Source organism: Mustela nigripes, chromosome 17 (genome assembly GCF_022355385.1).
Source record: "Mustela nigripes isolate SB6536 chromosome 17, MUSNIG.SB6536, whole genome shotgun sequence".
Taxonomy (NCBI): domain Eukaryota; kingdom Metazoa; phylum Chordata; class Mammalia; order Carnivora; family Mustelidae; genus Mustela; species Mustela nigripes.
Genome location: NC_081573.1, coordinates 9,546,765 through 9,574,755, shown reverse-complemented (window position 1 = coordinate 9,574,755; position 27,991 = coordinate 9,546,765). Strand labels below are relative to the sequence as shown.

The window sequence follows — 27,991 nt, the reverse complement described above, 5'->3', positions numbered from 1 at the left end:
TTTATCTGCGTGCCTATTACAGCAGCCACCGCACGCTTGAAATGCAGCCAGTGATACTGACAGAGTAAACGTTCCCTTCATGTCACTGGAGTTCATTCAGATAGCTACCCGGGGGGCACCTGGGTGGCTCAGTGGGTTAAAGCCTCTGCCTTCAGCTCAGGTCATGATCCCAGAGTCCTGGGATCGAGCCCTGCATCAGATAGCGACCCGAGTCGAGGGGCTATGGTGTCAGAGAGCACAGCTCCAAGGACTATGTCCATCCTTCCAGACAGATCTGGCCCCAAACCCTCTTAAACAACTGACCCTGGGGAGCCAGGCTAGTTCTCACCTCCTGGCCTCTGCCCGCGCCTTGCCCCTAGCCTAGGATTCCGTCCTAGCTTCTGCCCGATTCTCTACCTCCCCGTTCAGTTTCCAACTTAGCTGCGGTGGAGGCTGACAGTTCTACAGCCACTTTTGTGAAAGCCTTGGAGAAAAGGAGATATCCCTGGCCCAGGGAAGCTGAGCCGGACTTCAGGAGAGAAGCCCAGCTCCCGAGATCCAGGCCTCCAGCCCGGGATCCACAGAGGGACAAACAAGACCCAGGAATGGGTTCAGAGGGCTAGAACCCCAGTTCCCTGCCACCTGGCACCACGGTAAGCGACCAGGGAGAAGTAACAGAGCTCCTTCCCTACCAAGCCCCTGAGAGAGCTCCCCATTCTTCCCAGGACAGCAGTCTCAAGGCAGCCAAGATATCTGACCCTCGGAAGGGAAGCATGAACCAAACAGAGGACAGAAAGCTGGGAGCCTCAAGGAGGTTCAGGAGACTTTCGAGTAAGAGGGGCAGCTGCAGCAAACCAGGTCACCTTTATTAAGCTCATCTGTGCGTGTGTGTGCGTGCGCGCACGTGTGCACACGCACGCACATGCAAACACACACGTGCAAGCACATATTTCAGGCCTGGGGCACCACCCCATACAGCTGGTGTGGAAGCAACTTCTGCTTCTCGTTGCAACTGTAGATCCACCGGGGGCGGACAAACACCAAGGAGGGATTGTCCATCAGGGCCTGCAAGGTGGGGCAGGGTGCATATGGGAAGATGCGAGTGAGGAGAGGAGGGAGGTGACACAGGGCAGGTTGGGTGTCCCTTTCCCTGCCCCTCTGGAACCTACCTCCTCAAAACTGGGGTCCCACTCCTGTGCTGTGATCACAAACTGGACCCGGTCGCTCATGTAGTCCTCAAGCTCCCTGGCAGGACACGTAGAGAAGCGGAGAATCGGTGTCCTCAACCATTCTCCAAGGTACCTGCGGCGGGCCCCCACGGTGCTCCCCTGTGCCAGCCTTGCCACAGCCACAATGCCAAGGGCTCCCACCACTGCCACTCCGTTTAGAAGGGGGGCCGGGAGAGTCCCATTTTAGAGATGAGAAGGAGAGGGAAAGCTACTCGTGCCCACCCTGCATGTGTGCCCCTTCTCTGGCTCCCGCTAGCTTTCCCTCCCACAAGATAGCAACGCCCCTCCCTACCCCTGCCCCCACCCCTGCGCACTGACCCGTTGAAGGCTGTGACATAGCGGCTGAGCTTCCGCCGCTCATCCCCAGGGAACTCTCCGTACAGAAAGAAGTGTTTGCCCTGGAAGAAGTCTGCAGGGGAGAGGGTGGAGGAGCCAAGTGTGAGGCCCCCACGCATTTTGAAGCCCCAGGCAGGAGCCCCAGAACACTCAGAACAAGACAGAAGGAGGCCGGCGCTGGGGAGGGTGTTCACGCAACCCTGGCAGAGAGGTCCAGGACAAACGGTGCTTCACAGCCAGGCCCATCAGAACCTTTTTCCGGGAGCGGGGTGTTTTCCGGTACCTTCTCGGGCTCTGACCTTCAGGACAGCTCTTTCCTTTGTTCCACTTTAACATGGTTCTCCAAACCATGAAGTTGCGATGCCATTTTTAGAGCTTTGGAGGATCAAAGTGCTTTCCTGCCCATCACCCACAAGGAGCCAGATGGACACGGCCTCTTCCAATCACCACTCACCCTCCCCTCTGCTCAGACCCTGGCTGCCCAGCTTCTCCCTCTATGCTCTGCCGACCAAGGCTCTGACCCCTGCCCCCATCCCACACCCCATGCCTTCGTGTTGGGGTGACAAACAGCAATGCCATCACCACCTAGGTGGCCACAGAGATCAGTGCCCATGCCATCTGTGCACCTGGGTGACCTCCCACTCTGAAGAAACCGAGCCTGCAGGGCAGGTGAGGGAGGTGCCGTTCGTACTGGAGTGGAAAGCCAAAGGGGGACATGCCCAGCACTGGGCTGTGATGGATGTGGTCACAGCAGGAATTCAGGAGGGGGAACAGAGAGGGAAGGCATGGGAGGATGGATGCCTGTTTCCTAAGGCAACAAGAAGGAAGCAGAGGCAGGGAGTACAGGGGAAGGAGGTGGGGAGACAAGTCACAGGTCATGGGGAGCAGCTGTGATCTGAGGGTTGGCTGGGGGATCATAGCTGAGAACTGAGAAAGACAAATCCCACTTCGGGAGGCAGGGAGGGATTTCCTACCTGGGAGCTCGGGAACCGGCAGTTCGGGAGACTCTGGGGGACCCTCATTGTCTGTGTTCTCATCTGTGGATCCTGCATATGGGTCCTCGCCATTCTCCCCCTGGTCAGGGGGCTGCTTTTGCTCCCTCTGCTCGGCTACTCTGGGAGAGCCCACAGGGGTGGGGGAAGAGCATTCAGACCAGATCCCCCTCCACCCAAGCCTGGGGCCACCTCAAACCTCGAGCCCCACCTTACCTTCTCAGCTCATCCTCAGTATCCCCAGAATCCTCTGCCGCATTACCCCGTTCTTCTGTGAGTGGGAGCTTAGTCAATGCAAAGCACGTGCTTGGTAACCCTCCCTCCCAGTCTCCGGCCCAGGCACGGACATAGGCATGCTAACCGCCGACCTCACCTGCCCTCCAGGTGCAGTTATCTGGGACCCCCACCCCCCTTAAATGCAGGAATCTGGGTTTCCAGACTTCTCCTCCCTCAGACCTGGGAGTCCAGGCCCCCAGCCCCTCCTCCTCCCTCAGACCCAAGGATCCCAGCCCTCTCTTCCCTCAGACCCCGGAGTCTAGGCCCCCAGCCCCCTCTTCTCTCAAGCTGAAGACCTGAGACGCCAGCCCCTCCTCCCTCAGACCCAGGCCCCTCAGTCTCTGACCTGACTGCTCCCCATCAGTGTCAGTGTCTTCCTGGGGTCCTGGTGAGGCTGGTTTGGCCTCTTCTGGGGTTTTGGGTCTCTGAGGTGAGCTGGGTCCTGCTGCCTGAGGGGGCTTGGTTTTGGTCTGGGGGCGCTGCGGAGGGAGGGAGCAGCCTGCGTGTGAGAGTGTGTTCTTGCAGAAGGCAGGGCTGGAGAGTCTGGGGTGCCATGGTGGACCCAGGGCCCCCTGCACTGCACCCTCCCCACATCAGGGCAGGAGGCATAGGACCTTCCGGGGAAGCTTGGGGGCTTCATCCCCGCTGCTGTTGCTGTGAGAGCCCCCTTCGTCCTCGCTGCTGGAGCTTGGTCCTGCCATGAGGTACCTAGGGCAGGAATATGAGCTCAGACAAACAGCATATGGTATCTTCCAGGGAGATGGGGCGGGGGGCAGGCGCTCAGCAAGCCACAGCAACTGGCATTTAGTAATCACTCAGGATGCCCTGGCCTCCAGCTCTGGAAGGACCCCACTGAAGCCGCCGGTGAGCGCAGCCAGCCGCAACAGAGACCTCACCTCCGGGAGGGCAGTCGCCGCCGCATCCGGTGACAGTCCAGCACCCACTCTTTCCGCACGATGCGGCCTCCGAGGCCTAGGACCTGGCTGTACTTGGGGGTGTTGGCAAAGGCGCAGCTGGTGGGGAAGCAGAGGGGAGGGTGTGGTCAGTCAGGTGTGGTCTGAGCAGGGAAAGGGAGAGAGAGACAGGATGGGGGAAGAAGGAGAAGCCAGAGACAGATCGGAGAGAAACAGAAAAAGACATTCGGAGACCAAGGGAAAGATGTAGGAATCAGAAAAAAAGGCAGAGGAAACAGAGAACTGAAGAGACAGCCAGATGAGTAGACAGAGAGAAAGAGAAATGAAGACGGAGGAGTCAGAAGGAGACGGGGAAGTGGCGGGGGGGCAAGGTGGGGAGAAGGGCACAGGCCTACATGAGGTGGGTGCTGTCTGGAGTCCAGTCCGGCCGATACTTGGCCCCCAGCTCTAGGGCCTTGTCCCGGAGCTCCGAGCGGAAGGGGTTCTGGAAGCCACTCAGCACCACCACCACACCCTGAAGGATCTTCCCCAGCTCCTGCGGGCCAGCTCGGGGTCCCCTGGGCTCGGTGCCTTCTCGGGACTTTCCTGGCACTGTGCCTCGTGCTGGGGCAGGGACTGGGGTGGTGGCCAGGGTGCGGGTGGGAGCTGGCACTGGGGAGGCCAAAGAGTGGATTCACTTAGTACTGCTAGGACTAAACCCAGTCCCTCCTCCCCCAGACCCATGGGTCCTGCCCCCAGCCCCCTCCTCCCTCAGACCCAGGAGTCAGGACCTCCAGCCCCTCCTCCCTGAGACTCGAGCATCCAGGTCCCCAAACCCTCCTCTCCGAGGACAGAAGAGCACAGGCCCCTTTGAGAACAATGAAGCCAGCGCTCACATTTGGGTCTCTTGACAGCGGGTGGTGAGGGCTGGGCTGATGGTTTGCTGGGTGTCTTCCTTTCTTCTTGGTTCAAATCCAACTTTCTCTTCCCTCTAGGGGACTCCTGAGGCTGAGACGTTGGGATGAGTTGAGCCTCTAGCCTCTCTCCGCCCTCTCCACCCCACCAGGGTCTGACAGTCTCACCTTGGAGGTGCTGCCTACTGCCCTGGAGACGGGAGAGGCTGAAGAGGCGGCACTAGAGGCCTGCAGGGTGGCAGCTGCGTAGCTGGGTCCTGCCGGGTCACTGGCTGTGGCTACCGAGGGAGAACGTGGAGCCGGGGTGAGAGGGCTGGGCCCTGAGACCCTTCCACTGCTACCCAGGGGACAGAGTGTTGTTCCCAAAGCCCAGTAGTGATCCGGGAGTCCAGGCCTCCAGCCGCCTCCTCCCTCTGATTCAGGAGTCCCTAGGCTCCTTCTCCCTCAGACCCACGTCCAGGTTCCAACCCTGGGCTCACTGAGGACTCAAGTTTCCACACCCACCTGGGGGCGTCTTATTGATCCGGCTGAAGAAGAGGGCGCCGGGTCTCAGGGAGTTGGCACCCTCATCCTCCTCCTTCACGCGGAACTGGCCAAGCTTGGTCACCTTCTAAGGTCTCACAAGGTCAGCACAGTGAGGGGCTGTTGGCAGGCAGGGGTGAAGCAGTAGGGAGAAGGCTCTGGGGGGTGCCGGGTAGAGCTTACCTGGGGTGAGGCCTCTGCCTCCTCTTTGTCTGGGGGGCTGTGAAACCGTATAAAACTCAGGCCATAGGGGGAGTCCTGGGAATGAAGGGATAGTGTCAGGAAGTCTGGCCAAAGACAGAGGCCTGGCCCCAAACCCCTTTCACTTGGGGAGACCCTTTATGGCTCTTTGCCTCTTATGGACAAACATGTCTAGGGAGGTGCCCAGAGGACAATGAGGACGATAATAACATCAAGCTGCTAGTGAGCCCTAACTGGGCCGGGCTTAGCTGTAAGCCCTACATGTACCAGCTCCATCAGCCGCGTGGCCAGCAGCAGAGGCTGCTGAGGGTCCGAGCAGAATCCTCTCCTGCACGCCCAAATTCCTAACTGCAGAAGGGAAGGGAGCCCTGAGTGCCACATCTGGAACACAGAAATGCTCTCCAGGCGCTTTTCCACTCTTCCGGCTGGACGCAGAGCCCAGGTCCCTGGATGACCGGCCAAACATCCCCCAACACAGGACCCCGAGAAGAAGTCTACTTCCACAGTGTGATATCATGACATACTCGAGTCTCACTGTTACCACAGCTTAGCATCCCTACCTCACTGCAACCCTACGAGGAGCAGGAAACAGGCCAGAAAGGTTAAGTCACTTGCCCAAGGTCACACAGCTAAGAAGTGGTAGACCCAGTGCCTGACTCCAGATCCCATGATGGTAACTGTCAGACTGCTCCTGTGCCAAGTCAGCTGCCCCCTTCTCCCATTCCCCTGAGATCCTGCAGTGCACCCTTCCCAGACATCCTCTAGGGAATCACTTATGGGAAGGATCACAAACCCGCTTCAGTGACCTCTGGGAACCAGCCTCCTCCTGATCCCCGGAGGAGACCGGCTGTCCCATCCTCCTAGCCCTCTGGGACTCCATGCTGGCCCAGGACCGAGGACCCTGCGCCCCCAGCTCCCGCCCCAAGGTACCTTGCTGTAAGGCTGGCTGCAAACGATTTTGACACGGTCCCAGCGCTTCTCCGCTGCTGCCCGGACCAACTTGTCGGGCCCAAAAATGCGAACGCGGTTGGGGTTTGAGCCACTGCGGCTCTCAGAAGGGGACATGAAAGACGAGGTGACCAGCAGGACCTGGGGGAAGAAACACTGAAGGAGAACCAGGACTGGCTGACTTCAATGACAACTCCCAGGGGCCGAGAAGAAAGCAGGTGCCTGGGCAGGGTCCAGAGAGTCACCAGATCTGGCCTGCACCTCCACATGCCTCAAAGCCTCTCTTCTCCCCTGCTTCTGGGCCGCCAGTCAGTTCCCCCCTAACACAGGCACCGGGGATCCCTACACTTCCAGGTCTCCATAAACCACAGCCCAGTTCTTACACAGGCTCTTCTCTCGCTGGCCACAGAGCCCACCCCACCGACCCTCCCATTAGAGAATAATCACAATGGCTGGCACAATGTTCAAACACCTTTTGGAAATGCACGGCTGAGTTCATGGAAAGCAGAGCAAGTACGGAGGCCAGGCCCGGGAGAACGGAATCCAGGGGGCTAGGAGAGCTGCACCAGCTCTAAGTGATTCTCCTGGGGCTCAGCACTGGGCAGGAACGTGGCTCCTGTCCAGCCGCTCCCTCCCAGGAGCCCTGCCAGTAGGGGGAGCCACAGAGAGGCCGAGAAGCAAAAGGAGGGAGGAGAGATGTGCTTCTGAGCTCTGGCTTCCGGCGGCCCCTGCAAGCATCACCCCTGACCACGCTCCTGCTTTGGCAGCAGCCCTCCCCAGGGCCACAGGGGAATCTGGTTTCAGTGTTTTAACATCTGCAGAGCTGGTATCATCCGGACCATCTCAGGGATTCCAGCAGGTCTGCGTTTCAGCTCTGTGAACCCCACTTCCGAGCTTCTAAACATTGAGGCTTCAGGAATTACAACCATGTCCTTTTGCTCCCCCCACCCAAGGGGTGGCAGCTGCTCCCTGCACTACTTCTACTCTGCACCTGAGTCTTCTTGCCTCCTGGGTTCAATATATAGTTGCTAATTCGTTATGTTACAGTCTCTTTACAGTAACTGGTGTGGTTTCAGTTTCTTGGCAGGACCCTGACCCACAGGGCGGGTGGCACTGAGGTTGGTGTTTGCCTGGGTGCTGACTCTGGGTACCAGAGAATGTAATTTTAATGGATGGTGGGTGGTGGTGGTCGTTGGGAACAGAAGATAAAGCCTGGGCTCTCTGGTCAAGGAAGAACAGCAGCTCCTCACAGACCATCACCCAACTCCAACAGAGCTGAGCCTCCTCAAAGGGCAACACTCTCCGTGAGTAAATGAGGGGAAAATGCCTTGTGGAGTGAGTCGGTGGGAGGCCTTTGCTCTGGAGAACAAGAGAGATCTGGAAGAATCCTAAGCACAAGTCTGTACTCTCAATGATTTGGAGCACAAAATTCATATGAGCTATCTGCAGGGAAAAACCCAAGCTGAAGACTTTAAGTGGTCCTGATATGCGAAACAAAAGCAGAAAAAAAAATTCTTCAATTTCCTTACCACCTACAGCCAGCCCACTGACAAGTCCTTGAGACAGGCAGAGTGACATTCCTCTAGGAACTCAGCTGCCTCAATGCTAATACTTTGCTAAGGTCAAAAGGCCATCTCAGGGACGCCTGGGTGGCTCAGTTGGTTAAGCGGCTGCCTTCGGCTCAGGTCATGATCCCAGCGTCCTGGGATCGAGTCCCACATCGGGCTCCTTGCTCAGCAGGGAGCCTGCTTCTCCCTCTGCCTCTGCCTGCCATTCTGTCTGCCTGTGCTCACTCTCACCCTCTCTCTCTCTCTGATAAATAAATAAAATCTTAAAAAAAAAAAAAAAAAGGCCATCTCAGCCTGAGCCCCAGGATCCTCTAAATGTACTTTTTAAAAGACTATTTATTTATTTATTTGACAGACAGAGATCACAAGTAGGCAGAGAAGCAGGCAGAGAGAGAGGAAGGGAAGCTGGCTCCCCGCTGAGCAGAGAGCCCGATGTGGGGTTCGATCCCAGGACCCCAAGATCATGACCTGAGCTGAAGGCAGAAGCTTTAACCTACTGAGCCACCCAGGTGCCCCTCTCTAAGTGTACTTTAACAAATAAAAACTCCTTTGGAAGCGTCCTTTATCTCTGTCCCCCAAGATATATGTTGGTAGTCATCCGCCAAGCTTATGACTCACTGATATATATCTGAAGAGGACTGAGTTTTTACTAAAATAAATGACCTTTTTCTTAACAATAGCTAGCCCCCTCAGGATTCTGGAAACCTTGTTTCCAAAATACCTGGGAGGCTTACACTATCCTTAAGCCCTTTCCAACCTGAAAGTATATAATGGGCCACTCCTCATGAAACCAGTGCAGCTCTTTCTGTCCCCTGGGTCCTGTCCCAGTGCTTTAATAAAACCAGCTTTTTTGCACCAAAGAGGTCTCGAGAACTCTTTCTTGGCTTGGCCATCGGCTTCAAACCCTAACATCTTTCCTCCAGCAGACCTGTGTACACAAGATCACCCATGCGGTGGCAGATCCTTTTTGGAGGAATGTATGTCAAACCAGGTCCTCAGACATTCCCCACAGACACATTCCCAAAGATCAGAAGTACACACACACACAGTGAGGCATATGGAAACAGCAGCAGAAACCAAAAACTGCGGACTCTGACTTACCAAGGCTGCATCCATTTAAATTATCAAACATAATACAAAAGTACATTTAATAGTTTAAAGAAATAAATGGAGATCCTGACAGTATGATGAGGGACAAGGAGAATCAAATGGACAAGGCAGTTCTGAAAAAGAGTGGAAAGCCTGTGTGCCCAATACTGAAGGATGAGCCATGCCTGGTCCAAGCAGTTCAATTCTCTCTGCCAGTGGCTGGTCAGGGTTGGGCACATGACCCAGCTGGCCAATGTGATGTTATGAGGAAGGCTGCTGGGGCTTCTTATTTATTTATTAAGTAAGTAAGAGAATGTCTCTCTTTTTAGGAAATATCCACTGTAGTGTACGAGGATAATGTGGAATCATGTTTGCAACCTACTTTCAGTTCACTGAAAAATATGTACCCATGTGTTAACATCTGAGGAATCTGAGTGAAGATTATCGGGGAATCCTTTGTACTACTTTTCTGTAAGTCTGGAATAAATAAAGTTATTGACAAACTGTTTTTATGATTTACATGGAAATGAATGCTAAGGAGGTAGAATAGTCAAGAGACTACTGAAGACCAAGATAGAAGCCAGCCCAACACAATCTGATTTCAGTATTTACTATTAAGACAGTGTGGTATTGGCACCAAGATAAACGTACATATCAATGAAACAGAACAGAGAGTACAGAAATACACATATATGCCAATCACTTTGCAATAGAAGAGCCAAAACAGTTCAGTGGGAAAAGGATAATCATTTTTTTAAAGATTTTATTTTTAAGTAATCTCTATACCCAATGTGGGGCTTGAATCTACAACCCTGAGATCAAGAGTTGCATGCTCCACTGACTCAGCCAGCCAGGCACCCCAGGAAAATCTTTTTTTAGAATATTTTCAACAAACTTAAAAAAAAAAAAAAAAGGAAAGAAAAAGAAATAAAGGACCTTATCCTCTACTTCACACAATATACAAAAATTCATTTGAGATGGACCAGAGATGTAAAATCTAAAATTATAAAGCTTCTAGAAGAAAACACAGAAGATGACAGTAGGAAGAATCATGGCACCCCATAGAGGTCCATGTGCTACTCCCTGGCACCTGTGAACATAGCAAAAGGGACTTGGCAGATGTGATTAAGTATCTTTTTTTTTAAGATTATTTATTTATTTGACAGACAGAGATCACAAGCAGGCAAAGAGGCAGGCAGAGAGAGAGGAAGAAGCAGTTCCCCGCTGAGCAGAGAGCCCGACATGGGGCTTGATCCCAGGACCCTGGTATCATGCCCTGAGCCGAAGGCAGAGGCTTTAACCCACTGAGCCACCCAGGCGCCCCTGTGATTAAGTATCTTGAGGTGGGGAGATAAGCCTGGATTATCCAGGTGGGCCTAGTGTCATCACAAGGGTCTTTATAAGAAAGAGCGACGCAGGAGAGTCAGAGAAGTAAGGATGGAAGCAGATGCCTTTGAAGACGGAAGGGGCCACAGGCCAAGAAATGCAGGCACCCTCTAGAAGTTGCGGTAGGTAAGGAAATGGATCCTCCCCTAGGACCTCCAGAAGAAACCCAGCCCTGCCAACACTAAGATTTTAGCCCACTAAAACAGAACTGTAAGAAAGTTTGTATTATAGCTTTAAGCCACTGAGTTTGTGCCATTTGTTAGAGCAGTGATAAGAAATTAATACAAAGAGTATCGTGACTTTGGGACAGACAAATATTCCTTACAGAACCCAAAAGGCACTTAGCAGTAAGACAGAAAAGAGGAGAAACATAGAAAGAGGGAGAGAAGAAGGGAGGGAAGAAGGAAGAAAGAGAAAAAGAAACTTAAAAAAAAAACAAACAAAAAAACACCTTGATTGGACTTCATCAGCTCAATCAAAAGGTACTGTTAAGATAATGGAAAGGTCAGTACACAGACCACAATGAGCACTGAGTAAGGCACAGGAGTGGTGAATCATTACATTGCACACTTGAAACTACTATAACACTATATGGTAATTATGCTTTAATTAAAAATTTTTTAAAGATAATGAAAAGGCAAGTCACAGCCTGGGGGAAAAATCTGCAACACATGTATCTGAAAAAAAAAAAAAGAAAGAAAAAAATAAACAAGCCCATGATTAACATCCAGGACCAAAAAAAAAAAAAAAAAAAAAAAAAAAACCAAAAGACCTGAATAGATATTTCATAAAGTAAGATAAATGAATGGCTAGTAAGTACATGAAAGGTTACACGATGTCATTACTTGTCAGGAGAAAGAATGCAACTTAAAGCCATGATAAAATACCACAATGTGCCATCTGAATGGCTGAAATTTAAGAAATTAACAATTGGCAACATCATGGACAGGTAAGGATACAGAACAACTAGAACTCTCAGCTTCCGCTAAGGTTAACGTAAAATGGTACAACCACTTTGGAAACTGTCAAGTCCAGTAAGGTTAAGACATCCATTTACCCTAAGAGAACATAATTGCACTCGTAGGTATTCACCCAGAAGAGATCTCCATGAAGAGGCTTGTACAAAAATGTTCACAGCAGCTTGTGCCCACCCACAAGAGAATGGAGAAACAAATTGTGGTCTCAGCAATATGGAAGAATCCCGAAAATCAGGACATGGTGAAAAAAGCCAGCCATTAAAAAAAGGGCAAATTCCATTTATATGAAATTCTACCACCGACAAAACTAGTCTGTAGTGACAGAAGAGACCAGAGGCTGCCTGAGCTGGCAAAGGTGGGAGCACGGGGCATGACTGCAAAGCGGTGCGAGTGACCTCCCCAGGATGCTGGTACTGCTCCGTGTCCTGACTTGGGGTCCGGTTACACTGGTGCATACAGATGTCAGAACTCCTTGACCTGTACACTAAGATCTGTGCATTTTATTGTACACAAAATATACTTCAACTAAAAACAATTTCTCACTGCATGGGAAAAACTCATCTCGTAGAAAACTGGTTTACTGTTTACTTAAATTGTAAACCTGCTTTTTCAAGTAGGTTTATTTCTACCCCAAGACATTTTGTGGATTAAACAGCTGGCTAACTATGGTCTCACCAACACAGCTCTAATGAATTCAACCAGTAGGGAAAAGATGGTACCAACTTTTAAAATATTTGTAACAGGGCAGGGCACCTGGATGGTTCAGGCAGTTAAGTGGCGACTTCTGATTCCAGCTTGGGTCATAGTTTCAGGGTCCTGGGCCAGAGCCCCATGTCCGGCTCCAAGCTAAGCAGGGAGTCTGCTGGAGATTCTTTCCCTCTCCCTCGGCCCCCAGCTCTTCAAGCTGGCACATTCCTTCTCCCAAATAAATAAAATAAAATAAGGGCATCTGGATGGCTCAGTCAGTTAAGCATCTGCCTTCAGCTCAGGTCATGATCCGGGGTCCTGGGATCAAGCCCATGCCAGGCTCCCTGGTCAGCGGGAAGTCTGCTTCTCCCTCTCCGTCTGTCCTCCCCCACTCCACACTTGATTTCTCTCTCTCTCAAATAAATACAAACTTTAAAAAATAAAAAATAAAAATATCTGTAATAGAGCAAAAAGCATCGCTTCTTGTAAACATTTGTCCCATATGAAGTGACTAACAGAGGCATCCCAATCAATGCGGAATCTCAACTAGCCAGGACATCTGTGAGAACCTCAGGGACCAGAGAAGAGCGGTTTTGCTCTCAAGCAGCGGCTGTCCCTTAGACGAGACAAGTATGTCTAGTTATGCCCCCACCCCCGTGTGTAGTTTTTCACCTGTGCCTCCTCCTCCAGAAGACAGAGGGCAGTGTGACTCATCTCTACACCAGCCTGGCACCTACCCCAGGGGGAAAGGGGTGATGGGCTCCAGGGGCAGGGATTAGCATGGGGCGCATCTTAAAGCCCTGCTTACCTCGTAGTCTTGCTCCCCAGCACCTCCGGCTGAGCTGCCCACCAGCACCTCCACAAAGGCCGAGCCATCATTGCCAATGTCCACGCTGTGTATCTGTTCCTCCTTCTCCAACTGCGGGAGGGAGAGAGCCACTGTCAGTGCCTGCGCTGCCCCTGGCCTCACTGAGGAAACTCAGAAGAGGGATGACCCCCCACTGGGCCGCCACATCTCCTTGTAATATCAGCTCAGTGACTGTGGGTGCCAGGGCGAGGGGTGACACGGTGTCCCCCGCCTGTAGCACACGGCATGGCCCAGAGTAGGAGCTCAGAAAATTTTCCCTGGGTAAATGCATAAGCCCCCATGCTTGCCTCCCCAACATCTCCAGACTCTGCCAGATCCATGTGGAACCTGCCACCTTGGAGCTCTCCTTGACACCACCTGCCAGGCTTCCGACTTCATTCAAGTAACCATGCATTCAAATGGCACATCTGTCCCGTCTCCCTGGTCACACAGGATTCTGAGGAAGCTCCCTCAGGGTACGGGCCTGGTGTAGTTTTGCTCACCACGGATTCCTGGGTTTGAATCCCAGCTCTGCCATACACTGCGGAAATGGCCATTTCAGCCAGTCTCTTGGATCCTCGGTATCCTCATCTGTAAAATGGGGAAAATCCCCCACTCCAGGAGTACACACGCGAATACCAGGCCACACTGCACAGCATGTAGGAGGCACCGTGCCCGGCTGGTCAGGAGGCACTGTCAGTCAATCCTCCATAATTACTCTTTTTTTTTTTTTTTTTTAAGATTTTACTTATTTGAGATAGAACAAGAGTGAGAGAGTGCACAAGCACGGGGAGCAGCAGGCAGAGAGAGAAACAGACTCCCTGCCAAGCAGGGAGCCTGATATGGGGCTCGATCCCAGGACACTGGGATCATGACCTGGCTGAAGGCATATGCTTAACCCACTGAGCCACTCAGTGCCCCTGTAATTACTTTTTTCTTTTTTAAAGATTTTATTTATTTGACTGAGATCACAAGTAGGCAGAGAGGCAGGTGGGGGAGGGGAGGAAGCAGGCTCCCTGCTGAGCAGAGTCTGATGCGGGGCTCCATCCCAGGACCCTGGGATCATGGCCTGAGCCGAAGGCAGAGGATTTAGCCCACTGAGCCACCCAGGCGCCCCACCATAATTACTTTCTGAAGGAAGAAAAGAGTAATCATGTGGAGGAAGGCTCCCCACCAATGCTCTGCCATTCCTGTCTTGACAGTTAAAGGCACAGAAAGCCATGTGAGGGTGGAAGGCAGTTAGGAACGGCTGACGCAAGTCTGCTCTCCAGTTTCAGGCTCTTCTCTTTGGCTTCTAGAATCACAAGCCATCACAGCTTTCAAAGGTACCTGGTCCACCGCCCCAGGAGCATCTGATGCTCTGGACAGCCCCATCACCCCCCATCGAGAGGTCGCCCAGACTTTGCCTACCTGTTGCCACAAACAGGAACATCCCTACTAGGGAGAAAGGAGCCTGGACTTCGGGGGAGGCGAGCTTGGGATCAAATCCAACCCTGCCATTTCCAAGCTGTGCAAGCCTGGGGGCCATGCAACCTCTCTGAGCGATGGTTTCCTTTTGTGTGGAATATGGGCTGTCATAATAACCCTCCTTCTGAAAGGAGCTGAGATGACTCACAAAAATAACACTGCAGGAGCACCTGCAGCAAACATTGAGGTGCTCACGTTGCAGCAGACACGTAATCTGTGCATCTCCTCTCCTCCCCAACCGCTCTGCCAGACGGGGGCTATTATTACCTCCACTTAACACATGAGCCACCGGAGGCAGGAAGCGGTTATGTAACTACCCCACGGTCGCATAGCTGGTGAGTGGCAGAGCGGGGCCTGGAGCTCATGAAGGCTGATTGGAGTCCACATGCACTCCTCTGCCACATGACAGGTACGCTGGGGAAAGAGGCGGTGTTGAGGGAATAGGCTCCCCCTGCCTTCACAGCTCTGAACCCTGGGACAGTGTGCGGTGCTGCCTAGATACACAGGTCCTAGTCTGACTTCTCAGCCTCCTGCCACACTTGACGGCTCTCCTCCAGCCGTGCTGGCCTTCCTTCCATTCCAAGAACAGAATGGCTCCTTTCCACCACAGGGCCTTTGCACTTGCCATTCCCCCTGCCTAAACTACTTTTCTTTTTCTTCAGTTATCACCACTTAATATTATGTAACAATGCTTTTTGTTTGCATTTGTCTAGCATCTGTTTCCCCCACCAGACTTTTAAGCTCCATGAGGGCAAAGACAATATCTAAGTCATTCCCCACTGTGTCCTGAACACTGAACAGTGTATGGTCTGTGTAATCCTAGAGCGAAGAGTTTCACCTTACCCCTTGTGCCTGTTTCCTAACCTGTAAAATGGGCACAGTGACAACTTCTAACAGCGAGTGTCATTGTGAAGATTCAAATGACGGCTACGTGTGAAGCCCCTTGAATAGTGCCTGCCACAGACCAAATGCTCCATAAGTATCAGCTGACACTGTTCCCACAGAAAGCCTTTCATACGTTCCTGATGGACAGATGGAAAGCACCTAGCAACCATTTGCTGAAGGAACAAATGCCCCCTGAGTTGTAAATTGGGCTCTACTCTTCCTGACCAAGTGGCTTTGGTGAGGTAGTTTCCTCAAGGTCCACATTTGTCACAAAGGAATCATCACAACCAACACTTTCAGATTCTCACTGTGTGCTGGGGCCCTGGTGTCCTTGTTTCCTACTGCTGCTGGAACAGATGACCACAAGCTCACTGGCTAAAAACAGTACCTCTTACAGATTTGGAGGTCAGAAGCTTGAAATTTGGTGTCACAGGGCTTCAATCCAGGCGTCAGTGGGGCTGCATTCCTTCTGTAGGTTCTAGGGGAAAATATGTTCTGTGCCTTATTTCCAGCTTCTAGAAGCCACAAGCATTCCTCAGCTTGTGGCCCCCTCCTCCATCTCCAAAGCCAGCAAGGGCATCACTCCAGCCTCTGTTTCCCTCTTCATGTCTCCTTCTCTGGTTTTCCTGCCTCCCTCTTTCCCTTATAAGGACCCCTGTGAGGACGCTGGGTCTCCTCCTCCTTCTCCTCCTCCACCTCCTCCAAATAACCCAAGCTAATCTCACTATCTCAAGATCCTTAACTTCATCGTGTCCATAGGGTCCTCTCTGCCCAGGTTCTAGGGATCAGGATGCGGACATCTTTTAGAGGCCATGACTCTTATCTATCATGACTGGCTGAGCTCTTTGTGGGCCGGGCATCACTGAATCCTCACCACACAACTACCTTAGAAGGAAGGGTCTGTTACCTCTCCCGGTGTTACAGATGGGCGAACAGGCTCAGACAGGTTAAAGAAATAGTTCACATGTCACACATGGCTAACGGTGGAGAAAAATTTGACCCAGCAGCTTCCTGCCTACAGCCTACACTCTTTCTCAACTCTCCTATTTCAAACCTTAAGGTAAAAAGCCACTATCTTGGGGCGCCTAGGGGGCTCAGCCGTTAAGCGGCTGCCTTCAGCTCAGGTCATGATCCCAGGGTCGTGGGATCAAGCCCCGCATCGGGCTCCCTGCTCGGCAGGAAGCCTGCTTCTCCCTCTCCCACTCTCACTCCCCCTGCTTCTCCCTCTTCCACTCTCACTCCCCCTGCTTCTCCCTCTCCCACTCCCCCTGTTTGTGTTCCCTCTCTCGCTGTGTCTCTCTCTGTCAAATAAATAAATAAAATCTTAAAAAAAAAAAAAAGCCACTATCTTTACTTCTCTGTGACAAAGCACAAGACTCAATCTGTATTTTGAGTGAATGATTTTTTTCTGCATATATACTTCTACTTTGAACACGCCCACATACTGCCTTGTATTTCCTCTTTGTGGTAAAGAATTTCCAACTACTCTGTTCCCACACGGAGACAACCTAAACGTCCATCAGTTTATGAGCGGACATACACCATATGGTGTATCCACTGATGGAACAGAAAAGGCTGACACAATACGTAGAAACCATGAGCGCGTGCTCGGTGAGAGAAACCAGACACAAGGGTCATAGTGTATGATCCAGTTTAGGTGAAAGGTCCAGAAGGGACAAATCTATAGAGACAGAATGTGGATCAGAGGTTGCCAGGGGCAGCCTGGAGAGCAGGAGAATAAGGAGAGGCTGTTGAATGGTGATGGGGTTTCTTGGGGCAATGAAAATGTTCTCAACTAGCGGCAGTAACAGCTGAACGCTGTCAAGATGCCCAAACCCACTGAACTGTATGCTTTATATGGTTGAGATGGTGAATTTCATGTTATGTCAATTTTATCTTAAAAAAAAATGTGGGGCAACTGGCCTCAGTTGGTTAAGCACCTGACTACTGATCTCAGCTCAGGTCTTTATCTTAAGGTTGTGAGCTCAAGCCCCACACTGGGCTACACACCAACTTTAAAAAAAAAAAAAAAATGAGTGTTGTGTTTGTGGTTAGGAGACGGGCTCAAGCATGAGATGACAGTCATCTGTGGCCAGGTTCACGTGCACCATTCTCAGGAAGGCATAACTCACAACAGGAAAACAAATGGGGCTGGGAAGGCTCACAAAGTTCCCAAGAAACATGGTGTTAAAAAACTGTTTCATGTCCAGGAAAGGCAAGGTTATGCTCCATTTAAAGGAATCAGGTAGAACTTTACCCAGTGCCAGTAGAGCTCCAAGATCTATTGTTATTTGAAAGAAATTGGGGGTGGGGGAGAGGAGGAGAACGGTGCATATACAATGTACTTGGTGGAAGAGGCGGACAAACTGTTTACGGGGGCTCAGCGATCCCGGAGGGCCAGGTGAGAAACTGCCAACAGTGGCTGCCTATGGAGGGAGCAGGAGGGGGTGGGAGCAAGCAGTGAGAGGGGTTGTAAACCCTTTTGTGCCTTTTAAATTTTGTACCATATTCATATAATACTCATTCAAAAAGTTAATAAAACTGGGGCATCTGTGTGGCTCAGTTAGTTAAGCATCTGCCTTTGGCTCAGGTCGTGATCCCGGGGTCCTGGGATGGAGACCCTTATAGGGTTCCCTGCTCAGTGGGGGGTCTGCTTTTCCCTCTCCTTCTGCCCCTCCCCCCTGCTCTTTCTCTCTCTCTCTCATATAAATAAATAAAATCTTAAAAAAAAAAGTTACTAAAACTGCAGTGGTGTTCTCCAGCTATTAATTCCGTATTACTATAGGGAAATGAGAACAAGCCAACCACAGCTAAACCCACCGACAGGCTCGAAATAACAAACATACTGATTGACAGCAACCACGTCTATACTGTGAGCTTCCATCTACACAAAATTCAAAACAAGGCAAAATGAACCTGTGCTACTAAAAATCAGGATGGACGGCAGCTGGGTGGCTCAGTGGGTTAAAGCCTCTGCCTTTGGCTCAGGTCATGATCCCAGGGTCCTGGGATGAAGCCCCGAATCGGGCTCTCTGCTCAGCAGGGAGCCTGCTTCCCTTCCTCTCTCTCTGCTTGCCTCTCTGCCTACTTGTGATCTGTGTCTGTCAAATAAATAAATAAAATCTTAAAACATTTTAATAAATAAATAAATGAAAAGTCAGGATGGTGGTTACTACCATTGTGGGGGGCAGTGACAGGAAGGAGCGTGGGGGGCCTGGACCCCTCCTGTGACTCGGGAGTGGGTGGGGAATACGAAGGTTGCAGTCCGGGAGGATTCGCTGAACCATGCCCTTCACTGTACACCTGTTACACATTAAAAAAGCAAAGGACAGCTTAAAACACCATGAGGGCGAACTGAGTGGTCAGAGAGCCACTGAAAAACCACCGCGAAACATGGGCCACATTGCTACTAGGCATTTCTTCTGAAGAGCGCACGTCAGCGGGGCCGCAGAGCTACCTGGACCCCATCCCAGCCATGCCCTCCAGCACAGGAGCAGTGAGCCCAGAGGCTGGAACTCCCCTCCGGGAGCTGCCGACCGGTTAGCCATGGAGACTCCATCCGCGGTGCAAATAAAAGAGATGTGTGTGTGGCCGTCACGAGCAGGGGTTGCACCCTGTGTGGCAATCCAGATGTTGCATAACAGAGTTGGGAGGAAAACAATACAGGGCAGAACGCTCCCCGGGTTAGTCCATAGGCGTCAGTGTCCGGACACGTCTGCCTTTCCACTCTCTTAACAAGAACCAGAATTAGCGTTAGGCAAATTCGGAGTCACACTGCATATTGGGCATCGCCAAACACAATCAGATTGCCCCAGGTGTCTCTCACGTAGGAAAAATTAACAGCTGCTATGATGCACTTGCCCCGTGTTTTTTATTCTCAACAAGGGAAGCAGGATTCTGTGAGAAGCTAAGTCCGCTTCTGGACGTCCTTTGTTCAGAGCCCTTCAGCTCCCAACTCATCCAGAGTAAAAGCTCAAGTACTCAAGTACTCACAGGGGCTCTTGGGCCGTCAGCCCACTGGGGGCCCTCCAACCCTGCCCCATTAGCTCATCTCTCCTCCCTCCTCCCCTGCCCAGCTCCACCGCGCTCACACTGGGCTCCTTGCTGTTCCTCCAGCATGCCAGGTCGCCTCCGAGTCTGTTTCCTCCCCAGATCTCTATGCAGCTCACTGTGCTCAATGACACCTGCTCAGGGAGGCCTTCTCCTGGATGCCAGGTCATGATCTCAGTGTCCTGGCTCCCTGCTCAGTGGGGAGTCTGCTTCTCCCTCTACCTCTGCACCTCCCCCAACTTGTGCTCTCTGTCTCTCAAATAAACAAATAAAATCTTTAAAAAAAAAAAAAAAACATGGGGCGCCTGGGTGGCTCAGTGGGTTAAGCCACTGCCTTCGGCTCAGGTCATGATCTCAGAGTCCTGGGATCGAGTCCCGCATCGGGCTCTCTGCTCAGCAGAGAGCCTGCTTCCCTCTCTCTCTCTGCCTGCCTCTCCATCTACTTGTGATTTCTCTCTGTCAAATAAATAAATAAAATCTTTAAAAAAAAAAAAAACCAGGCACCTGGGTGGCTCGGTTGGTTGAGCGGCTGCCTTTAGCTCAGGTCATGATCCTGGAGTACCAAGATCGAGTCCCTCATCGGGCTCCCAGCTCCATGGGGAGTCTGCTTCTCCCTTTGACCTTCTCCTCTCTCATGCTCTCTCTCAAATAAATATTAAAAAATAATAATAAGAGAAAAAAGAGAAAAAGAAAAACCTCTTGCCATTGCCTCCTCCCCCAGCTGGAGCATTCCCCTCTCCTTTCAAGGGTTTCATTTTCCTCCACAGCATTCACCATCCATCTGACGTGCTTTCCACATTGGTTTGTCAGTCTTTTCCTCCTAACGTGAAAGCTCCACAGGACTAACATATTTTGGTCTCGTGTGTCTTTGTACAGCCCCAGGACCTAAAACAGTGCTTGGCCTATAAAGGTGCTTCATAATTCCTCAGTGGATGAATGAACATGAGAATCCATTCACTCCGAAGGCTACAGGACCTGCCCCCGTGCTGACAACTTCCACACCTCTGTCTTCATCTAGGCCCCTTCCGATTTCTGACTGCAGCCTGGACCCCAGGTGTCCCGAAGTCACGGCACACCTGCACATCCCAACTGAAGGTATCACCTTCTCAAGCTGCCACTTCTCTGAGTTTCCCATTTCAGTGACAGCTACAATATCTCCCTCAGTCTCCCAGACCAGAGAGCCCTCTGGCCCCTCTGGTTCCTGCATCCCTGTCACATCTCTCCTGCCTCTGGTATCTCTGCTCCCATTGCAACTGGGGTACGGAATGGAATGTGATTCTCCCAGGGTCACCTGGTCCTAAGAGAGCCTCGGAGAATCATAACCCAGTAATAAAAACATGAATCCCTCCCTTTACACAAACATCCACCTGTTGACAGAGCAGGTTTACAGACATTATGTCACCACATTTTCACAATGACCCTGGGCTCAGATCTCATTATTCCCAATGGACAGGTGAGAAAACAGGTACAGAGAAATGAAAAAATGTGCCCAAGGTCACAGAATGAGTAAGAGGGAGAGACGGGGACTTGAATCCAGGTCCCAAGACTAAATCATGAGCAATCTGTACCCTCCCTCAGTTTATATATTTATTTGTTTGTTTTGGAGCCTCCCTCAGTTTAAAACACTGGCTCTTAGCCAAGTGCCATAACCTCTCTGGGACTCAGTTTCCTCATCTCTCAAATGGAGATAATACTAAACTCTAAGTCATGGGATTTTTATAGATTCAATATGAGGTGATCCACGTGAGGTGTTCAAAACCAGAACTGGCAGTTTCAACGTTGAATCGAGGCCAGCTCTCATTATTATTACTCTGCTAAGGACTGAGAAGATGTTTAAATGTCTAAAATCAGAAAGTCTTATAGGACCACATATTTTTCCGGGGGAGAAAATCCTCAGCTTCTCTCTAATTCTTAAAAAGGCTCTGTGAGCCCAGACTTTTTCAGAACCACTGGGCAAGAAAGGGGCCAAGAAAATGTTTGACACAATCCATAAGCCTTGCTCTGCAACATCCCTCCCCAAAGACCCTTCCGTTCAGAAGGAGTAGTGTCAAGATCAAGAAAGCCAGTGCAGTATGTAACGAAGTATCCAGAGCACCAATGTGGGTCTGAGCCTTAGCACGCCCTGACTGATAGTGAGAAGGGCCCCTGCATCACACCAAGCTTGTGAACAGCGACACCATCCAGGCCAGGACCCAGCACAGAGCAGATGCTTCAAACACACTTAGCGCTCTCTCCTCCCACCAGTTTCTTATCCATGACAGGAACAGCCCGTTTGGTATTCTGTAACCATCTGGGGTCAAACCACGCTTTCCTCCGTGCCTCCCTCCAACTTCACAGCACTGGGATGAAGAGTGGGTGAGAGCACTCCGGAGAACCTGGCAAGCATTCTAGAACGACACTTAGCCTGGCCATGTCACTCCTCCCCCACTCCTGCTTCAGTTTCCCCATCTTTAAAATGGAGCTGATGGGTTTCCATGATCTTCCAAAACACCTTTCAACCCTGAGCCCACTGACAGGCAGGATCCAAAAGGCAGGATACTGAAAATGATTCACTCTGTTCCAGCCAAGGAAACTGAGGCCCAAAAAATAAAAGCAACCTACCCGGGCCACACATTGATTCCTATGGTCATCCTGGCCTAGTCCTGGAACCACCTTTGTCCTCTGCTAAGGGGCACAGCAATCACACTGCCCATTTTCCAGGTAAAGAAGCTGAAGTCCAGAAGGGAGAGTGTCTTAACCCACTGCCAGTTGGCTCAAGAGCAGTGTCTGGACCTTGAGTCTCCAGACTCCTATAGGAAGGAGACAGGGGGAGGGCAGGATCACCTGGAGCACCACCGAGATGGTCTTCTCGCCTGCCTTGGCTGCTCGCCATTTTCGGTAAGTGTCCGCCTTGAGAAGGTTTTCTGCACAGTGGGTCTGGAGATAAGTGTGGAAAAGGGAAAGTAAGGGTACAGGGAAGAGAGCTCGGTCCCCGACTCTCAGATTATTCCTTTGAGTCCTCCCGAGCCCTCTGCACTTCCCCAGATTTAAAAGTCCCTGTAAATCCCACCACACCCTGCCTGGAGTCCCCCTATAACAGTTTCTCCTGGATGCTCCCCAGTTCCTCCTTTCCTGCCCGGAAGTTCCCCTGTTCCACATCTCTCCCAGAATTCCCTCATAGTCTCCTGGAATTCCCCCACGACCCGCCACAGACTGCCATGAAGTTCCCTTTCACACTCCCGAAGTTCCTGTAGTTACCCCGCATGGATTCCCTGACGTCTTCCAACCTCCCCCAAGCCAGCTCCTCACCAAGTCCTGGCTACTGCAGGACACCACATGGCGGAGACGGATCTCCGGCATGTTAACGTCTTGGGCTGCGCCTGGCGCGAAGGATGAAAGAAGGTCCGAGTTTGGGGGGCGTTCGGGGCGGGGGGTGGGGGGTGTTGGTAACCCCCTGCGCGGGCTGAAGTGCGCAAGCGCACAGGCCTCGGGCCTTTCAAACCGCGGCGCGCCGGCTCTCGCGTCGACGCCGCGCAGGCCCAGTCGCGCCTCTCCGAAGCCAGGCTCTTAGTTCCCTAGCAACGGGCTTTCCTCTAAGCCCCGCCTCCCGTCGACGTTCACACGCTGCTTTCGGGGCGCCTGGCAACAGAAGCGGCCTCCGGGATTGGCCCCTAGAAAAAATTCGCCATTCTCATTGGACGATGCAGTCACCGCCCAAACTGAAGCCTTAGGAGCACGCAGACCTGACTGGTTTTTTCCTAGGGAGCCTCGTGCATACCGCTACAGTATCCTTTCCAGCGGTTCCTACTGTTAACACTCTTCCCCGCTACCCCCACAGTCATGCACACGCGAACAAAATATCCGATCTCTCCAGGGTTATGCCTGAGGCTAAGAAAGAGTGGATCAAAGACCTAAGTAAGACCCAAAGTATGCATCCAAACCAGATACACCCAAGCTAGAATGCTTTCTCCGATGCCTCAGTTTCCCAGTATGTGACCTGTGGGCATCTGTCTCCTACCACGCCCTCCCCTGCCTGTTGACAGGCATCCCTCAGTTCGGTCCCCGTGAGACCCAAAGGTGCAGCCCCAGGCGGGGTTGGAGCTGGGGACAGCCCAAACACAGAACAGGGAATATAGCCAAGCGCACGAAGGAGGAAGAGAGACAGGGCGCCTAATCCCCCGCAGAACGAGCCTGGACATGCTGGGCGCTCCCAAATAGGGCCCCACCCACGCTGGGTGCCTCCTTGGAAAGAGAGAGAAGAGAGAGGGGATCTCAGTCCTAGCAGCCACCCTACACCTACAGGGAATCAAGTGACCTGACTCTGACCTTGGACTTCAGGCCAAAAAACAGAGAAGTGACTTTCTGGGCCTTGATGGAAGAGGCGTCTAGAAGCCTAGAGTCCTGGGGTCCCTGCAGAGCAGGTGGCTGAGCATGAGATGCCCATGCCCCTTTTGGATTCTGGTCCCATATCCTCAACCCAGAGCCACAAAGGCCTGCCCTGAGATCTGACCTCAGCTATTTCTCACCCCAGGGTGAAGGTGGATCCAGACCCGCCCCTCCTCAGCTTCCTATAAGGGCTGGGGACCTGGGACTACAGGTTCACTCACCATGAGGACTCCCGTGAAACCCGTGACCTTCCTGCTGGCCTTTACACTGCTCTGCACCCTCCTGGGTCTGGGTAAGTGACAAGGGGTCTGGACCATGAGGACCGTGAGAGAGCACTCAGCAAGGTCCTGGAGAGGGAAAGAGGTGGTGTCCTGAGAATTCAGATCTAGGTGTAGGCAGAGAGTAAAGGAAGAGAAAGCCTGGGGCCCCAAAGGAAGAAAAGCTCAAAAGCTCATGGGACTTGATCCCTGAGAAAGGGGGGAGCTTGGTGGGCTCTGAATCCTCTTTTCCCCAAGCAAATTCTCAAAACAAGACATGAATTCTAGGAATTGGACGACAGCATGACTAGAAAGGGGGCAAAAAAGCTGGGGGGTGGGCAGCATGGGGGAGAAAAGATTTCATTTCTCCCTGGATTCTAGAATTCAGACTCCAGCCCCCCTTCCTTTAGATGCGGGAATTCAGACAAGCTCCACCTTCCCCAGGACCCAGGTGTCTGGGCCCCCGTTGCCTCCTCTCTTAGGACCAAGGAGTCCATCCACTCTGCCTTCCTCGTCTTGACTCTCCCTTCTTGATCTGGGATGAAGACCCCAGCCTCAGATTCCCCTGCCTGAGCTCCTACCATTCCCAAGACCTACACCTGTTCTCATGTCCAATAAACAGCTGGACCATGGGGAGCCTGGGTGGCTCAGTTGTTAAGCATATGCCTTCAGCTCAGGTCAGGATCCCAGGGTCCTGGGATCAAGCCCCGCATTGGGCTCCCTGATCAGCAGGGAAGCCTGCTTCTCCCTCTCCCACTGTTCCTGCTTGAATTCCTTCTCTTGCGGTGTCTCTGTCAAATAAATAAATTAAATCTTTTTTAAAAAGAGAGAAAGAAAGAAACAGCTGGACCTGAAGCTTCACAAAAGCCCATGGAAACCTTCGCCAGGACCCCTCCCTGTCCCCGAGCCTTCTCAGAGGACCCTAGCGTCCCAAGTCCCCAACCTTGTAATTAGGTAAACAGGCTCCCTGGTGGAGTCGCTTCCCGCCCCTGGAAGCAGCTTTGCTGGCTTCACCACCGCGTCCCAGCCAGAGCACTGGACAGTTCTCTGGACAGCCGTCAGTGCTCCACCCATGAACAATTAGGGAGACACCTGTCCCTCCTCCCTCAGGACTCCAAATCCGGCCCCTTTTGCCCCATCTCCCTTTGAACTCTGAAGTCGCACTCTGGTCCGCTGGCCACGCCCCTCATGTTGACGGCCTGGCTCTCCACACTGCAGGGTGCCCGCTGAGCTGTGAAGTGTGCAGGGGCTCCGGGCCCACTTGCAGCGGGAAAATGAAGGTCTGCGAGGCCGGCCAGGACGCATGCGTGGTCATCGTCGGGGAGTCGTGCACAAGTACGAGGAGGACCTGACGTCCCCCGCTGGGGAGGTGGTAGTGCCTTCACGGGTGAATTTAGCTCCGCGCCAAGGGAGGGATCATCACGGCGCTCATGTGGGAGGAAGAGGGAAAGACGATCTTGAGGTAGTGAGTGGAAGGAAGTGAATTCAATGGGAGGACAGAAGCCATTGTTCTCAGGGATTTCGGGAAAGGAGACTCTTCAAAATGTTAGATGGGGGGGGGGGCGGGGGTGGGGGCAGATGTCGAGACTTTGTCTGGCGGGAGGAAGCGAGGAAAGAAAAAGACATGGGGAAACAGAACAGGTGAGCGGTAGAATGTAACAGCCGGGAGGTAGACCCGGGGGAAGGGAAGAATAGAAGACAGTGGGTTGGGAAGAATGTGACCAGGTTGACCATTTAGGGTGAGAGGGAGGAATCATCCAAAACAGAAGGAGGAGCCCCCCCCCCGCCCCCCCCTCCCCGCCCTGGGGATGGTGGGGTGGTGCGGGCTGGAAGGAACCATTCTTTTTTTTTTTTTTTAAGATTATATTTATTTATTTGACAGACAGAGAACACAAGTAGGCAGAGAGGCAGGCAGAGAGAGAGAGGGATGCAGGCTCCCTGCTGAGCAGAGAGCCCGATGCGGGGCTCGATCCCAGGACCCTGAGATCATGACCTGAGCCAAAGGCAGAGGCTTAACCCACTGAGCCACCCAGGCACCCAGGAAGGGACCATTCTTGACAGGAGAAGGAGATACTGAGACACTGAGATCGAGAGAGAGACATAAAAGGGACCACACCAGGTAGGAGCGGAAAGATAACGCTGAAGTATGAAGCAAATCATCGTGAAGAGAAGTAAATGGAGATGGGGAGGCAGGTGGGTGACATGGGAGAGGAGGGTGTGACTTCAATGGAAGGGACCGCCCAAGACTTGAGAAAGGATGGAGGACTAGGGGAGCGATGGAGAGACCACGGATGGGGAGGGCGCGGGGTTTTTCATTCAAAGCAGAAAAAGACCATTCGTTAGGCACAAGAGGAGGAATGATGGGGCAGGTGTGAAAGTGGTGTCAGGGGCTGAGGGCCACCTGGATTGTAGGAAGAAACCACACCTACCAGAGAGGGTGTGTAAGGAGGGCGGGATAGAGGATTGCAAGCTGCCCTACCCACCCAGCAGGCATTGGCAGGCCGGTGAAAGGACCGGAAGGGCTTGAAGAGGCCACCCCAGGAGATTCTAATCCTGCGAGCCAGGGAGAGGAAGATGGGAAAAAGCACCTTGGGGGGGGGGGGGTTGAGGAAAATCCTTGGATTGGGTTGGAAGAGACCACCAGTTGGTGGGGAGGAGGGAGGCAGGGGAGACTGGAAGAGACCACTGCAACCAAGACGTGGGGGCCGCAAGAGACCACCTTAGAGGATATGGTGTTGGGTAGGGGCTTCTCCCAGGGTTTGCTGGAAGGCATTCAGAAGCTGCAGGGGAAGGTGGAGAAGACTGGGAGACACCATTTCACACAAGCATGGCGGTAGCCATAGGTAGGACCTTTGGAAGATGAGAGTGGGCCTGTCAGGCAGGCTCCTAGGCTTGGCAGTGGGGAGCTTCAAGAGACCATCAAGGCAGATCGGGGGCTATGGCAATGGGGCCATAAACTACTCTAGACCATACCCCAGGCAGATAAAGGGGCATGGCTTTGGGACGCTAGAAGAGACCTCCCTAGGCAGTTGCAGGGTGTGGGAAGTGCAGGACTGGGCAAACCTCCTGCCCCTGGCTGGGGTCCATGCTAGAACGGGGTCAGCTGGCGCCTGAGCCCTCCCTTCCTGTTCCCCATCCTTCAGAGGGCCGCCACTCACTGAACACCTACAAGGCCTGCATGAAGTACAGTGACTGCTACTCGGGATTCGTGTCCACCACGATGGGCCCCAAGGACTACATGGTGTCCAACACCCGCTGCTGCCAGAGTGACGGCTGCAACCAGGGCTCAGTGCCCCGTGAGTGCCAGCACAGCCACGACAGCACTAGCTTCCAGCCCACCCCCAGGGCCCGCAGTGTGCGCCCCCACCTGCCTCTGACCCTCACCCCTCAGTTTCCTTACCCATGGAGGCAGTGTCCCTTCGCAGCCCATGTCCCCCCAGGGGTTGCTGTGAGGTGAGGGAAGGCTTTCATCATCCCCCTTGCCCCTTACCTTCCACCCTCATCCCCAGCTCCCCAGAATAATCGGACGGAGAATGGCCTCCAGTGCCCAGCCTGTGTGGCGCCCTTTCAGGAGACATGTCCGGGAACCCAGTCAGCTCGCTGTGTTGGCCAGGAAACCCACTGTGTCTACTTCGCTGGCAACGTGCAGGCTGGTGAGGCGAACCTGGATCTCTAGACAAGGGGACAGGGCCCCAGAACTGGAGGCCCATACTGCCAGGTTCTAGGGGAGATGGTGGCTCTGGGGATCTGGGGGAGGGCATGCGGAGTGGGGCATGAAAGCGGGGTAGTGGCGGGAAAGCCCCCTGGGTGGTGAGGAAGAAGAGGTTAGGGGCTGACTCCACTCTGAAATCCCCCCTTTCCCAGGTCTCATCAACCCCAAATTTGCCACTCGGGGCTGTGCTACCGAGAGTGCCTGCTATGCCAAAGCCGGGGCCCAGGTGCCTTCAGCCTCTTATATCTACTTCCTCCGCCGAGCCGACTGCCTTCCAGCACCCCAGCCTTCTGGCAGGGTGGAGTGAAGAACTGAGGAATATGTGGCTTGGGGTCTCCATGTGTCCCCAGCCTCCAACTCCCCATGTGCCTATACATTAAACAGGTTAACCAAGCAAGCCTGAGTTCTTGT

The 27,991-nt window shown here is 52.6% G+C and overlaps 2 protein-coding genes across 5 annotated transcripts; one reads left to right on the top strand and one right to left on the bottom strand.

The window, feature by feature from the left end:
* Positions 1 to 824: 824 nt before the first annotated feature.
* XRCC1 (X-ray repair cross complementing 1) lies at positions 825 to 22,619 on the bottom strand. Of its 3 annotated transcripts, none has more exons than XM_059381266.1 (17): positions 22,535 to 22,619; positions 22,070 to 22,162; positions 12,806 to 12,916; positions 6,273 to 6,431; positions 5,325 to 5,399; positions 5,124 to 5,229; positions 4,788 to 4,897; positions 4,602 to 4,713; positions 4,122 to 4,377; positions 3,709 to 3,825; positions 3,427 to 3,520; positions 3,159 to 3,291; positions 2,753 to 2,807; positions 2,519 to 2,658; positions 1,527 to 1,617; positions 1,149 to 1,224; positions 825 to 1,044 (listed from the first exon to the last, which is right to left on the bottom strand). In XM_059381266.1, exons 1-17 carry the CDS (start codon positions 22,583 to 22,585, stop codon positions 931 to 933), a joined length of 1,893 nt encoding a protein of 630 aa, XP_059237249.1. In that variant the 5' UTR covers positions 22,586 to 22,619; the 3' UTR covers positions 825 to 930. The 3 variants fall into 3 exon arrangements, with proteins under 3 accessions (XP_059237249.1, XP_059237248.1, XP_059237247.1); XM_059381265.1 differs by having other exon boundaries at positions 22,484 to 22,585; XM_059381264.1 differs by having other exon boundaries at positions 2,753 to 2,804; positions 22,484 to 22,585.
* Positions 22,538 to 27,991, top strand: PINLYP (phospholipase A2 inhibitor and LY6/PLAUR domain containing). Of its 2 annotated transcripts, none has more exons than XM_059381268.1 (6): positions 22,538 to 22,627; positions 23,757 to 23,903; positions 25,087 to 25,203; positions 27,012 to 27,164; positions 27,378 to 27,521; positions 27,733 to 27,991. In XM_059381268.1, exons 2-6 carry the CDS (start codon positions 23,834 to 23,836, stop codon positions 27,885 to 27,887), a joined length of 639 nt encoding a protein of 212 aa, XP_059237251.1. In that variant the 5' UTR covers positions 22,538 to 22,627; positions 23,757 to 23,833; the 3' UTR covers positions 27,888 to 27,991. The 2 variants fall into 2 exon arrangements, with proteins under 2 accessions (XP_059237251.1, XP_059237250.1); XM_059381267.1 differs by lacking the exon at positions 22,538 to 22,627 and adding an exon at positions 23,529 to 23,646.

Excerpts from the sequence above, each read along its gene's own strand:
- XRCC1 (XM_059381265.1), bottom strand. The coding sequence starts at position 22,585 with ATGCCGGAGATCCGTCTCCGCCATGTGGTGTCCTGCAGTAGCCAGGAC. Across the intron at positions 5,400-6,272 it reads GCAGCCAGCCTTACAGCAAG|GACTCCCCCTATGGCCTGAG; the intron begins GTACCTTGGGGC and ends CTTCATTCCCAG. Across the intron at positions 1,045-1,148 it reads GGGACCCCAGTTTTGAGGAG|GCCCTGATGGACAATCCCTC; the intron begins GTAGGTTCCAGA and ends CCCACCTTGCAG.
- PINLYP (XM_059381268.1), top strand. The coding sequence starts at position 23,834 with ATGAGGACTCCCGTGAAACCCGTGACCTTCCTGCTGGCCTTTACACTG. Across the intron at positions 23,904-25,086 it reads CTGCACCCTCCTGGGTCTGG|GGTGCCCGCTGAGCTGTGAA; the intron begins GTAAGTGACAAG and ends TCCACACTGCAG. Across the intron at positions 27,522-27,732 it reads CGCTGGCAACGTGCAGGCTG|GTCTCATCAACCCCAAATTT; the intron begins GTGAGGCGAACC and ends CCCCTTTCCCAG.